Source organism: Octopus bimaculoides, chromosome 8, assembly GCF_046866305.1.
Source record: "Octopus bimaculoides isolate indiv1 chromosome 8, ASM4686630v1, whole genome shotgun sequence".
NCBI lineage: Eukaryota > Metazoa > Mollusca > Cephalopoda > Octopoda > Octopodidae > Octopus > Octopus bimaculoides.
In genome coordinates, this window is record NC_142935.1 from 94,910,412 (window position 1) to 94,924,318 (window position 13,907).

Sequence of the window (13,907 nt, forward strand, 5' to 3'; positions counted from 1 at the left end):
AACCTCGTCGATTGGTTTTGATACTGCAGCCTGTTTGGCTATTCTAAAATGGCCCTTTTTTTTTTTTTTTTTTTTTTGAATCCTCCAATTATTTACATAGGCTGGTCCATTTTGTTTATATATATTTGCTCTTTATAGAAATCATTTTTTTTTTTTTCCCCTTGTGCATGTCTTGACTTTGTACATGTGTTTACCCTGACGAGGGGTCATCACCAATTTACACTCTATTGTGTTCTGAAATACAGTGGTGTACCTCCGAAATGGCCATAGGTATTGTTTGAAATTCGTGAAATTGTTTTTACTGTTGGATACCTGCGGTGTGCTGTAACTGTTTTTGGCTCGTGTGGTGAACCCTTTTTGACATGGTGAGCGGAATTGAACTTTTGCCTGTTGATACCTGCTGGGTGCCTGTTGTGCGCTCTTGTGTGTGCCGGATTGGTGCTAAATTGCCTTTTGGTGTCTACTGGTTTTGAGGTGTGAAATGTGCCCGAGGGAGTTGAAGAACTTTGAACTTTAATTCTAAGTGGTGTTAAATCACTTTCTCTCCTTGTTTTTTCAACCGATAGACTACTTTATGGTACCCCATTTCTTCATGTCATTTTATTTTACTATATCGACTTATATTATATTATATTATTATATTATATATTTGAAATTTTTACTCCTTCCGTATTAACTTCTATTCGTATTTATTTAAACTTTTTTAACTTCTATGAAATGATATTCACGTGTGTTTGTGAATATATATAAAACCACACACATTCACACATAATTTGAAATTATTTCTTGCATTAATTAAATTGTATATTATATATCAACATTGATTATATCGTATGTATTATTTTATTCTGTGAAAGATAGCTGGGTTTTACATTTTCAGGTTATTGCTAATACAAGTACTGAAAGTAAGCATATAACTGTAAAGATGTATGATGTAAAAACATTACCACAGCATACATTTCATGCAGTCAACCAGAAATATAAGCTGACTATTTGCTCCCAAATGTTCTAACATGAGAAATATAAGATTTATCAGAGCTACATTTACTCTAAAATAAAAGAAAATATCTGCAATAATAATTTTTCCAGATTGTTAAACCTCAGCTTTATAAAGGAAAAGAAAATTTTATTTATTTATTTTTGTATATTTAATCTATATCAGTGAACCATTGTCTATATAATCTATCCTGTTTACCATAAACTAGTTCAAAATCTTTTCATTTATTGCCTAATAAAAGCAAATCTCAGCTTATATGTTTCAGTTTGTTGCTTGGAAATATTTTCTTATTAGATTTTATTTTAATACTCATTGAACCTGTTTGATTATGAAAATGGACTACAAGCTTTGTAAACATTTTCTTTAATTTACTAAGAATTTTTGAAGGAAACCATAACCTGTGTTGCTAGAATTTTTTTTTTTTTTTCTAAATTAATAGCATTGACATATTAGTCATTTTCTTTTCTTGTTTAAAATCACTTATTTTATCTTTCGTTTCTGAATTAATTTGTTTAATACTAATATTTCTTCATTCATATTTCCATGTTTCATTTCTCATTTCCAACCTGAATTTTTGTGATTATTTTACCTGTATTTGTCAAAAACCAACAATAGTAATAATAATTTCTGAAATAAATAGCCAAATCTTTGTTTATTATAGTACTTAGTTTTTGTAGAGAATATCACACATTCAGTATCATAAGTTCTCAGGCAGTGATTTCTTTCTGCCCAGCATGATGTCCAGTTTGAACATTCCAGACATCCACAGGAATGCCTGTCATCAACGTGGAAAGATACTTGCTTCAGCCTGTCATCCATTTCTCACCAGCACCCTGGGTCCCCAGTGCTGACACATCGGCTACCTTGGATGTGATAGCATGGATAAATAAATGTTATCCAATAGTATTCATACAGTTTCTTGCCTGGTTTCCTCAGTTTCCTGGTTCAGCAGAGCAACTACCCTCCTCCTTTTGCAGCGTATTAGTTGAGAGGGCCACCTCCCCCACCAATCGCCAGCTAGGGGTTAAAGAAGATTAAAAAAAGAAAAAGAGGGTCTCTGTTTGAACATCTTTACTTTAATGTGGAACAACTAAAACCAATCAGGGAAATATGTAGAGAATTGTAAATTCAAACAAAATAAATAAAGATGCGGGACAGCAGCTGAAATGTTTTTATTCCACATTCTCTTCTGATGGATAAATTAGTTTAGTTGTGCATATGATATGGGGCTTTATTTGCATCTTAGTCTTAGTTCTTCCTGTTCCCCCACCTAGAGCATTGGGTGATAAGAGATCTCTACTCAGTACAGTTCCCAGCCTCGTAAACATCACAGATTTGTAAGAACTACATCCCCTTCACAAGAATAAAATTGATGGACCAATAAAAAAAAATGCTTGCCAAAAGATAACAAACCCTGAAACTGTTCTCTCTTTTCCTTGTAGTGTATTACTAAAAACTTGACATATACCTCACCACCACAAGAGAGGCTTTGACTGGTCTCTTGTAAGCATGCATAGTATATGGTTGAGCATCTACCCTGATCACAGCAATGATATATCATAGATTATTACTCAGCCTACCACTTTTCGTGACTTATTCATTTGTGATGAAATCATTCCAAGAAATTCTTAATAGGTCCTAAAGCAATGCCTGGTGAAGACATCTGTACTCCTATAGATTTTGCTGGTCTTTTTCTATGTCTTGCATTGTTCTTGGAACATAAAGTCGGATGAAATAGCACTAAGCATTTTGCCTCACATGCTAAAGATTCTACCAGCCTGCCACCTTAAATATACTATTATTATTGAGCACAAATTTGTAAAAGGAAATAGACATCAGTCTGCTATAAGTGTAGAAGGAAACTTCCATTTTTTACATAGAAAATAACTTTTCAAACGAATCTGTTCTTTTACATAGAAAATGCTTTCGTTACAAATAACACTTACCCATTTACAGTTACTTTTCTACCTGAGCAATGCTGAATTTTCTCATTTTCAAACTGCATTTTGTATTCAGTTGGAAAGTGTCTTGTGAATAACTTTATAATTAATAAGATCATCAATGCCAGATTTAAAATTACACTATGGTAACATCTGTAATTATATTCAGGATCATTTGCTAGACACTGAAACATCACAGTATTTCTTATTTGATATTCTTTTAGTCACCTAAAATAACTTCAAATGAAAAATACAGTAATGCCAAAATGAATAAATAATCTTTATTACATGCATTGAGTTTTCTGTTCCTCTTTCATTCAAAATACTCCAATGTAATATTGTTTTTGGTGGCTTATAAGATACCTCTGGATTTTGACAGACTCTAGACTTTTGCTAGACTTACTATCAAAGATGGCTTTCAAAATACAATTTTTGCTTCAATATTTGATTTAGACCAAAATTCTTGCAGTTTAATTTTATCTCTATGTTGTATTTAAATTTCTTATTTCATGTATGGTATATGCACTTTTTACGATCTTTTCTAATGAGTTGTAGTGCACATGAGCACTATATAATAAGTTCATTCATTATTATTATTATATCCTTGCTTAGTTTTAAAATATTTAAGCGTGTATATCAAATAGCAAGAAAAGCTAATGCCAAATGATGCTATGCTTATATTTCATATAAAGTAAATGCATTATTTAAACCATCCTGGTCTGTTGTTGAATTGAAATTAATAATTCATTGCATATCTTAACAAAATAATTGTTCAGCTTGTAATAGACTAATTAATAAAAAGTTATATCGATACTGGATTGTGATTACGAGTTTGTTTTCTTGCAGTAAGATGTACCCTTGTTTTAAAGTTTACTGACCTTTTGATGGATTGTATTTTAAAAGGCCGTTTGCCTTTTTTAATTCGTCTACAGGTAATTCATTATTTCTGAAATAAGAACACAAACTTTCTCATTAAATGCTTGCTTCTTCACCTTGTTAACTTTCAGGTTTAAGTCGTTGTTTCAGTGTTTGTGTAATTAGAAAAAAAAAAACATTCCAATAACTCTGTATATTAACACAAGGCGGAGAGCTGGCAGAAACGTTAGCACGCCGGGCGAAATGCTTAGCGGTATTTCGTCTACCGCTACATTCTGAGTTCAAATTCCGCCGAGGTCGACTCTGCCTTTCATCCTTTCGGGGTCGATTAAATAAGTACCAGTTACGCACTGGGGTCGGTATAATCGACTTAATCCATTTGTCTGTCCTTGTTTGTCCCCTCTGTGTGTAGCCCCTTGTGGGTAGTAAAGAAATAACACAAGTAGAAGTCCATTGTCCTTACTATTTTGATGTTGAAATATGCAAAACACCTTTTTCTATAAAGGATTCATTTGTTATTGCAGCTGTAAACAGCACAAATTAGTAAGAACTATCTCTCCTTCACAAAAATAAAATTGATGGACCAAAAAAAAAAAAATGCTAACCAAAGGATAACAAACCCTGAAATTGTTCTCTCTCTACCTTTTATTGTATTACAAAGAACTTGACATATGCCCCACCACCACAAGATATGTTCAGCAATTGACTGTTTTAAACTTATAGTTTATTTTAGCATTTTAAAGTTTTAGTATTAAAGATTAAGTTTAATATGTCTACAGTATTTAGGTTAGTGTTTCACTAGGATGTTGAGCTTCACAGAGGAGGTGACAAAGAACCAAGATGATTGAATTCACTGTGCTCGAAAGGCCCATTCCTCTTAGTAAAAAATGAGGTCTTAAAAGTATATCATTTATGTATATGTCCATCCACCCAATCTGTCTCTATCTAGCCTCTCCCCACCAACTCATCCTCTCAATACCCATCCCGCTATCACTTTTCTAACTATGGTACTATTCACTCAACTGCTGGAATTATGTGAGAGCAGAACTGTTCATATTTCATCTCCCTTTTGTGCTACCAGTTATCCCTTTCCTTAGAATCACTTCCTTTTGTCACCCATCCCACATTCCCAATATCAACCTTTACTATTGAACTCTATTTTTCCCTGAATAGCTTCTCATATCTGCCATCAATGACCCCTCTCACACCTTTGTTTATCACTCACCGTTTCCAACCTTACATACCTCTGACCTCTCTCTATCACTTCACATCATCTCCAAATTTCTCATTTATTTATGGTTTTATAATATTGTTACCCTCCACTCCCCCCACTTATTTGTATTAACCTATTCTTATTTCCTTCATCTTCCCCCACCAAGTGTTATAGTCACCATTGACTGTGCCTCTACCCATGTTCACCATTTACTGCATTCATGTCTATCTCCATCACTAACCATCTGTCTTTCTCCTTTCATATTTGCATGAACTTACCAGCCATCCCAACCTTTCTAATCTTCTGTTCCACTTCTTTCTTATAATCACCTTCTTTCAGCATGAAGATAACACCCTGACACCTCATCACTGTTTTTTTCTTCTTTTTTTTCCACTTGTGGCAACCATGTATCTCCTCTACAGCAAGACACTTGTTCTTGTTCCTATGTCATATTTTAGCCTCTCAACACCTAGCATAAAGCCACCTCCCTCACTATTATATCCCTACCCTGTTGAGCTGCCTTCTTATCTTGCAATTTACTTAGTGACCTTGCTAGTGCCAGTGCCACAAAAAGCATTGGTACACATTGTAAAGTGGTTGGCATTAGGAAGGGCATCCAGCCATAGAAACAATGCCAAACCAGACACTGGAGCTCAGTGCAGCCCTCTGGCTCCTCATCTTGTTCAACCATCCAACCTTTGCCAGCATGGAAGACAGACACTAAGTAATGATGAACCTACAAAGATTGATCTTGTCTTTTTACCTTTCCAAAGTGGAAGAGCAATAAAATAAATATCAGTAATTATAATGAGACTAATTTAATTGACTCTGCTCTTCCACTACAGAATTAGCTTCACTTTCAAATAATGGTAGCAATTCTTGAAGAGCAAGTTCCAGCTCTGGTGAACTGAGTTACACACAGCTCATGGCAAAATAAATAAAACTATTGTGGTTTTAAACCGAAATTAAAATCATTTGTACCACAGAATATTCTGCAAAAAGCACAACTAATTACATCTTATTTTGCCTTTCTCTTAAATATCATTCTTTAATATCAAACCAGTGGAGGCACAATGGCCCAGTGGTTAGGGCAGCGGACACGCGGTCATAAGATTGCGGTTTTGATTCCCAGACCGGGCGTTGTGAGTGTTTATTGAGCGAAAACACCAAAAGCTCCACGAGGCTCCAGCAGGGGATGGTGGCGAACCCTGCTGTACTCTTTCACCACAACTTTCTCTCACTCTTATTTCCTGTTTCTGTTGTGTCTGTAATTCAAAGGGTCAGCCTTGTCACACTGTGTCACGCTGAATACCCCCGAGAACTACGTTAAGGGTACACGTGTCTGTGGAGTGCTCAGCCACTTGCACGTTAATTTCACGAGCAGGCTGTTCCGTTGATCGGATTAACTGGAACCCTCGACATCGTAAGCAACGGAGTGCCAACAATCCTTACCATGTTAACAAAATTATGGAAAACTAAATGTCATATATTACATTTGTATCTCTCATTTTTCATAGTTACAGTTCAGATCCCTCCAAGGACCACTTTACCTTTCATCCTTCTAGATTCGATGAAGTAAAATACTAGTTTACTATTGGTGAGAATGAGTCGTTATACTCGACACCTCCCTTCCCACAAAATTTCACGTTTTGTATTTATTCAGAGATCATTATAGAGGGGAAACAACTCACCCAATTTTCAGATTGTTTCCCTTCGTAGATTTTACTGAATCAAGTAGGTTGTTGATATAACTAAGATAGATTAATAAAATTTTCTCAACATGTGCACTTAGCACGGTTTCTTAATCTTATAAAATGGTAAATTTACACATGCTATTGTTCTTTTTTCTTTTTTTTTTTTACCTTTTTGCCAAGATATAACGTTGAAGCTGTTACATGAGAAATGTACTGTTAATCTTGACAGTTCTCAAATTTATATTGGGAAAGAAACATTTCAGCACTGAACTGTAGATAGTCGTATCTGGAATGCTTTTGATCTTATCTTGGCTTGATTGTGGCTGATTTGAGGCTTAAACGACAGTAACTTGTGTACAGTTAAATGGCCTCAAATATACAGTTAAATATCTTAGTCATAGACAAAGTGAAACACTAATAAGATATGAACATATCAATCCTTCCACCAAATAGCTAAACTTATCATTTTAATCATTTGTGACCATCACTACTGAATCACAGGCATCTGACCAATGTAAGAATAATCTTTATACATATCAAAGCAATTATGAATTGAAATAACCTTTTGGTAGACCTAGAAGGCTCATTTCAATCAAAACAACATAGTGTTATGCTTTTTGGTTATAATATAGACATGTAGAAATAGCCAAAGTACTAAATACTTTATAATGAAGTAAACACTAGTTACCAATAAGCTAATGCAATGCATTCTTGTCAGAACATTAAGTGCCAAAATAGGTGTCATAAAGCATTTCATCTGACCCTCTTATAGTTCTGCCAATCTATCATTCTAGATTGGTACTTTTTTTTTATTGCCCCTGAAAGGATGAAAGACAAAATTGATTTTGGTAGGATTTGAACTCATTTAGAACAGATATTATGAGGCATTCTATTCAACACTCAAACAATTCCATCCAATTTATCACTTTTTGAGTAAATAATTTAACAGCCTAGCTATGTTGACACCATATTTATTCAACATAAATATAAATTCATATCAAAATATTTTTCTTATGAGTAGCATGTTATATTGTAGGCTCTCAAGTATTCAAATCTATTATTTGAGCGCTGTCCTTCTTCTGTTAAAGAAAATCTGAATTTAAAACCACAACATCAAAATAATTTGTAAGTATTTCATTAGATAGCCATTTTAAAATGTCTTTTTATTTGATTCTTGTTTCTGAATTCTGTGTGTGTGTGTAGGGTGAGGATTAGACTACCTGACTGAATAAAATTAAACTTGTCCTAAATTATATCCTAGCTGTATAGTAAGGATTAAAGTTATAGCAGCCACTGAGCTAATGTTGTCCTTTCCCTGATATTTTTCATTAGGTATATTAACACTAAGATAACTATGTAATTGAAATGTTCAAATCATCTTGGAAATTTTTCATCATCATCAAAATAATAATCATTTCTAAGTGTTACATAAAATTACATATTTAGGGGTTATGTTTGATTTCATCAAAGCCACTGTTTTACATGTACTTAATGTAAAAGATGTGAGCATATTTTGTTATTGCTAGCCTTCCATACTTGCTTCTATTTGTTACAGCTCATACAAACAGTTAAACATACATACATGCATGCAGCCATACACACGCATACACACTTACTCACTCACTCACTCACATACATAGGCAAATATTATGGTTTTCATTCAATTCAGCCTTGTTTGGCCTCTACACACTTGTTAACTGCAGTTCAGTGGGTTAAAAACTACATGTATGGCAGAGAGCAGCCTAACTGCTTTGAGTAATTATGTATGGCAATGTAGCAGAAACCAACTTAGTTTGACTTTTGATTAGTTATAACTATAGTCAAACTGAAAGCTACCCACAACTCTCTGGAGCCTGCCAATGCCTATACACAGATCTGTTAATTTGACCGTGTGAGTGTTGTTACTATGGTGAGAGCAATACCAATCTGCATCATAACTTGGCATGTTGACTCTCAATCACACAGAAACATGCCTGTTATCAGACGTACAAGTCATTATTCTATATTCGCGGCATCGTTTCTGTTTTTACTTGTGAATATTTAAAACTGAATATTTTGCAAAGCATGAAGTTAGATGCTTTAAACTGTATTACCAATTGTGTTGCCATCTGTATGCCAAGATCAGTTTCTTCATCTTGACAGGAAGAAAAACATGTATTTGTTGGTTTAAATACACACAACCTACTTTTCAAGTTATTTATTCACATTAAACAGTGGACTCTGTCATCATTATAAGATGTTGGTTCTATAAACATATTCTGCTGTCTATCATATTCTTGTTAAATATAAAATATGAAAGCAACTGCCAATTTTGTCACTTGCTATACCTTTTCTAATAAGATACTTTTATAATGTTTTCCAATTATAGCTGGTTTCATAATATATTTTTCTGTTTTTTTGTGTTGTTATTTTTTTAATATTTTGTTAAATCCATTTTACTTTCAGAAAAAGTATCATCAAGCTGATATCAACTGTTGGTGGTAAGGGAAATATTAGTAACTTTATAAATAGAGAACATATGGTATTGTTTTAGTGAGTGCATATGTGAGAGAAAGTGAAGTAGAGAACAGCATTTAAATCGAAATTTTTCACCTGATCAGGTTAATTAAACATTGATTGGGCTAACTAAAACTAAAATCATTTTCTAAAACTAAAATCATTTTCAAATTTAAAACAAATGAATAGAATATTGTTTATCAACTATATTAAATATATGTGATGATGATGTGATATGAAAATATTTTTCTTTCTTTTAGATTATGAATTCCAGGTGGCCATTGTTGAATACACATTTCGATCCATCTCTAAGAAATGCCGCTCGCAAAATCTCTCTAATTTATCTGATCCCAATATATTCTCTTTCATCAATTCTATCAAGGATGAAACATTCGAAAGTGTAAATATATTTATATGTACTATGATATTTCTCTGCTTATTTCAATAAGTAGCTATAAATTCATTTTGACACGATTTTGTCTGCAATTAATCCCGTAAGTTAATCCCAGCTTACTTGAGATGTTAGAACAACAAAATTTAATATTTTCATGTCAAAATTTCTTTAAATTGATCAGCATTTATTCAAGTAGAATATCCATCATTGTTTCTTCTTTTTTTTTCTGCCACCTGATATCAGCAACAAATCTCCAAAATGCCTTTTTTGTATTTTACTAGAAATAATAGCCAAATTCCCTTTAAACCACACACTACCATGTCTTTTGAAAGAAAAAGAAAAATATATGAAGGATGCAATGGATTCTGTAGTCTTGATTATAAAGCCTGAAAAACGTCAGGATGACCATAGCTAGAACACTTTGATCATAAGTGTGCTTCATCAGGACTGACTAAACAACAGTATCATCATTACTACCACCACCAATAACAACAACAACAAAAATCAATAGCTTTTTTTCTTTGGGTTGTGGACTTATACATAGCCCAGTTATGGACTTATACATAGCCCAGTTATGGACTTAATACATAACCCAGTTTAGCAGCAGCACTTGGTCCTTGGGTGCCTCTAATGGAGATCACTTTGTTGCAAACATTCATACCAAGACTACAGTTTGAGAACAAGTCCCTCCTTTTCTCCCACTAATTTTCAAGGACTCTGAAAAATAGAGCTATGGGATTGTGGACACTGTCCTTCCCTCTTTGACAATATGGTAAAAATAGTAATTGGTATTGTTTCATTTCAGTTATATCATTGTAAAGATTTTTTAAAAAGTAACTGATTTTTCCTCTTGTTTTTGGATACTTAAACTAGGATTCATTATGAAAAGTGAATATTTATAAATTTGTTTTTAATTTTTACAGGATTGCAGAAAATGTTTTAATGCCTTTAACAGTAACCAAGGAATGTATCAGAGGTATGATTAAATAACAAAGTTTATCACATATCAGCAGCTTAAACTGCACCATCACATCTATGCCTAACTATAAAATAACATGTTACATCAATAACTTACCAACTATCATATAGATAAAGCAGAATCTGAAAGCTAAACGAGGTACAGACTGTCCTCATTTAACGACCTACCTATGTAACGACCACTCGGAGTTACGACGAGCTTTACGAGCCGTCATTACATATTTTACAAAATAGAACTTGAGGCAATGGATCCAAATTTTCCAAGGTGGAAAGGCAGACAACTGAACTTTTCCGGTGTTATTGAGAAATTTATGACGAAAAAAAGAAGATAACAAAGCAAACAACACTGACGGGATTTTTCATGCATTTTGATGTCAAGAATGAGTTGCTTTTGTAATCTTTATCCAAAGTAAAACAAAGTTATTATGTTTGAGTTTCCTTTAAACCTTTTCACCTTTTCTATATAATCCTGAGAAAAGTTTATTAGGCATCTTATGTACTGGGCCTGGAATCACAAACATACTTACAATGTCTGAGCTACAATAATACAGTATCCATATCCTAACTTTTGAGGTTTTCCTTGTGATAATCTTACTGTTATTTATTCCTTTTTCAACAATTTATGTTCGAGATTCTTGGCCCTGTACTGCATATACTTTATACAGTACGGTATTCTGTTTTTATATGTACGTACAGTATACTATACCTATAAAAAAAAAATACGTACCCTATGAATATTCGTTTAACGACGAATTTGCTTAATGACAGGGCTGTTGGAACGTAACTCGGTTGTTAAATGAGGTCAGTCAGTATAGTAATTGAGTAATTTACCACTTGTGATTAGAATTTAGTTATTAGACAAAATGAAAATAAAATCCCTATTAGCATCAAGCATCCATTGCTAAATGAGTACTGTGCTAAATCAATGAAGGCCAAATCAGTTCCACCAAAGCATAACCAACTCCACTTTCTGGTGATGGTCTGTGTCAACAACAATTATTTTGTAGCCTATTTCATGGAAGAGTTTGGTAAGTTCAGTTGTTGTTAAGAGTAAAGTTGATGTTTCAAAAGGCTGATGTTTCAAGCCCTTTCATTTCATTTGAGTGCAGAGAGGAAAATAGTGCTGTTCTGTATTTATCTATAACACCACTTTTCCTTCTGCACTTAGTTGAAGCACAAGCCTGAAACTTTAGATTTTCCACTCCTTATAATAATTAAAAGTATCAAACTCTTCCATGAATTCTACTATAACAGCATTATACTATCTTCGCTTTTAACCTTTTCTTCTAATATTTCAATATTCATTGTTATATTCTTGCTTTGTCGTGTAGATTATAGACGTGTGTATATTCAGCTTTTGTCGTGTAGTCAGAGTGGCCTGTGCTCTCTATGTAACTCTAAATCTTTTCTAATTGTTACATTTTGAAATGGCTTGGATTAATCCACTTTCTCGTATGTACCTGGGATTAGTGGTTACCTGATAGATCACATTATTGCAGCATGTACTGATATAATTCTCTGGCCCACAATTTATCAACCCTGTGATGACGGTGTACCCCAGGGTTCAGTTTTTGTTCCCCACATTCTTCTTCCTAAACATCAACCTTATTGCTATCATGTCCAACAAGACCCACTTTTATACAGGTAATACAATTCTTCATTCCTTCTTAACCTACAGCACCCAAGTGATATCAGCATGCAAACTATACTCCCTCAAGCGACCTTAGAAATATCCTCTAATGGGTTCATTCCATTACATTCGCTGCATATAACAAGAAAAGATTATTGTGCCTCACATCCCTTAAACATGAGCAACAATCACCTAGACCTTTCTTGATCGCTTCAAATGCTGTACCTCACCCTCACTGAGTATCTGTTATAGGGAGCACGTATCCTTAACATGGCAATGACTGAATCTCAAAGATTGGCCCTTCTCTTCAGACCCCAAAAATAATTTATTCCCCTTCAATTACTAACCCTCTTCTAATCTTGGATGAAATGCACAATGAAGTATTACTCCTGCATCTGAGATAGCGGTGTTGCTGTGCACACAAACATTACCTGATTGACCCAAAATCATTCGCATTCTGGCCCCACAACATGTTGTCTCTTCTCTCTACCACTAACACTATGGCCTTCTGCTCCTTGATGCAAGCTGTTCTCATGCCACCTTCACTCGAGGACTCTCAACTTACTCATACCTTTTCTTTTCATTGCCTATATTGTGTCAAAATCATCAGGACCTGCTAATCATACGCCCAGCTCATTCTTTCTAGAGTATCAACTTTTCTGGAATTTCCTCCCAGCTAATATCTCTCTGCAGTTTTCAACTTGCAACAGTTTCAGTGGGATATTAACAGTATCGGTACCACCAATCTTGAAGGCCTGGTGAAAGCCAGAGTCATGACCCTTTCTCCAGAACAAGCTAATAGAAAAAATGATGACACTTCATCATTGACAGTCATTGCACACAATTTATCTCCACTATTGACTATACACAAACATTCTAAATCTACCTATAGTCTATATTTCTTTCATTTTCATATTTCAACATTTAAATTTCTCTCTAGAGCATAAAAAATATTCTATCTCAATCAGTTGCTGATTGACACGGAACTTCTTTTCATGTCCCTTTGAAGAATATACCCAGTATCTTCAGTGATACTCATGATTATTTTCAGGAGAGTGTTTGTACCATTGGCATTACATGGGATTAGAAGAGATTTGATATAAAATAAAAGAGTAGTTTTAAACATTAACAAACATAAACTCTGAGATAATTTTTCGTAAACCGAAGTCCTGAAATCTGTTAACATTTTTACTTAGTTTTACATTTGAAGTTACTCTTTTACTGGTTTCAGTTTTGGTCTTGCTTGGACACCACCATGAGGATTATTACAGCCTTATGATGAATGATGATGTGGAGGCGCAATGGCCCAGTGGTTAGGGCAGCGGACTGGCGGTCATAGGATCGTGGTTTCGATTCCCAGACCGGGCGTTGTGAGTGTTTATTGAGCGAAAACACCTAAAGCTCCACGAGGCTCCGGCAGGGGATGGTGGCGAACCCTGCTGTACTCTTTCCCCACAACTTTCTCTCACTCTTACTTCCTGTTTCTGTTGTGCCTGTAATCCAAAGGGTCAGCCTTGTCACGCTGAATATCCTTGAGAACTACGTTAAGGGTACACGTGTCTGTCTGTGGAGTGCTCAGCCACTTGCACGTTAATTTCACAAGCAGGCTGTTCTGTTGATTGGATCAACTGGAACCCTCGACGTCGTAAGCGACGGAGTGCCAACAACAACAACAATGATGAATGATGG

At 34.5% G+C, this 13,907-nt stretch overlaps 1 protein-coding gene across 4 annotated transcripts in view; it reads left to right on the top strand.

The window, feature by feature from the left end:
- The window catches only part of LOC106874583 (uncharacterized), a 236,416-nt gene that overhangs the window by 134,952 nt on the left and 87,557 nt on the right, over positions 1–13,907 (top strand). For 3 of the 4 annotated variants that reach the window (XM_052970258.2, XM_052970259.2, XM_089356823.1), the window contains exons 5-10: positions 881–905; positions 3,784–3,869; positions 7,757–7,845; positions 9,166–9,200; positions 9,477–9,616; positions 10,534–10,586. In XM_052970258.2, coding sequence (XP_052826218.1) covers positions 881–905; positions 3,784–3,869; positions 7,757–7,845; positions 9,166–9,200; positions 9,477–9,616; positions 10,534–10,586 — 428 coding nt within the window. The remainder of the gene's footprint in view (positions 1–880; positions 906–3,783; positions 3,870–7,756; positions 7,846–9,165; positions 9,201–9,476; positions 9,617–10,533; positions 10,587–13,907) is intronic. The other variant, XM_089356824.1, reaches the window with a different exon arrangement.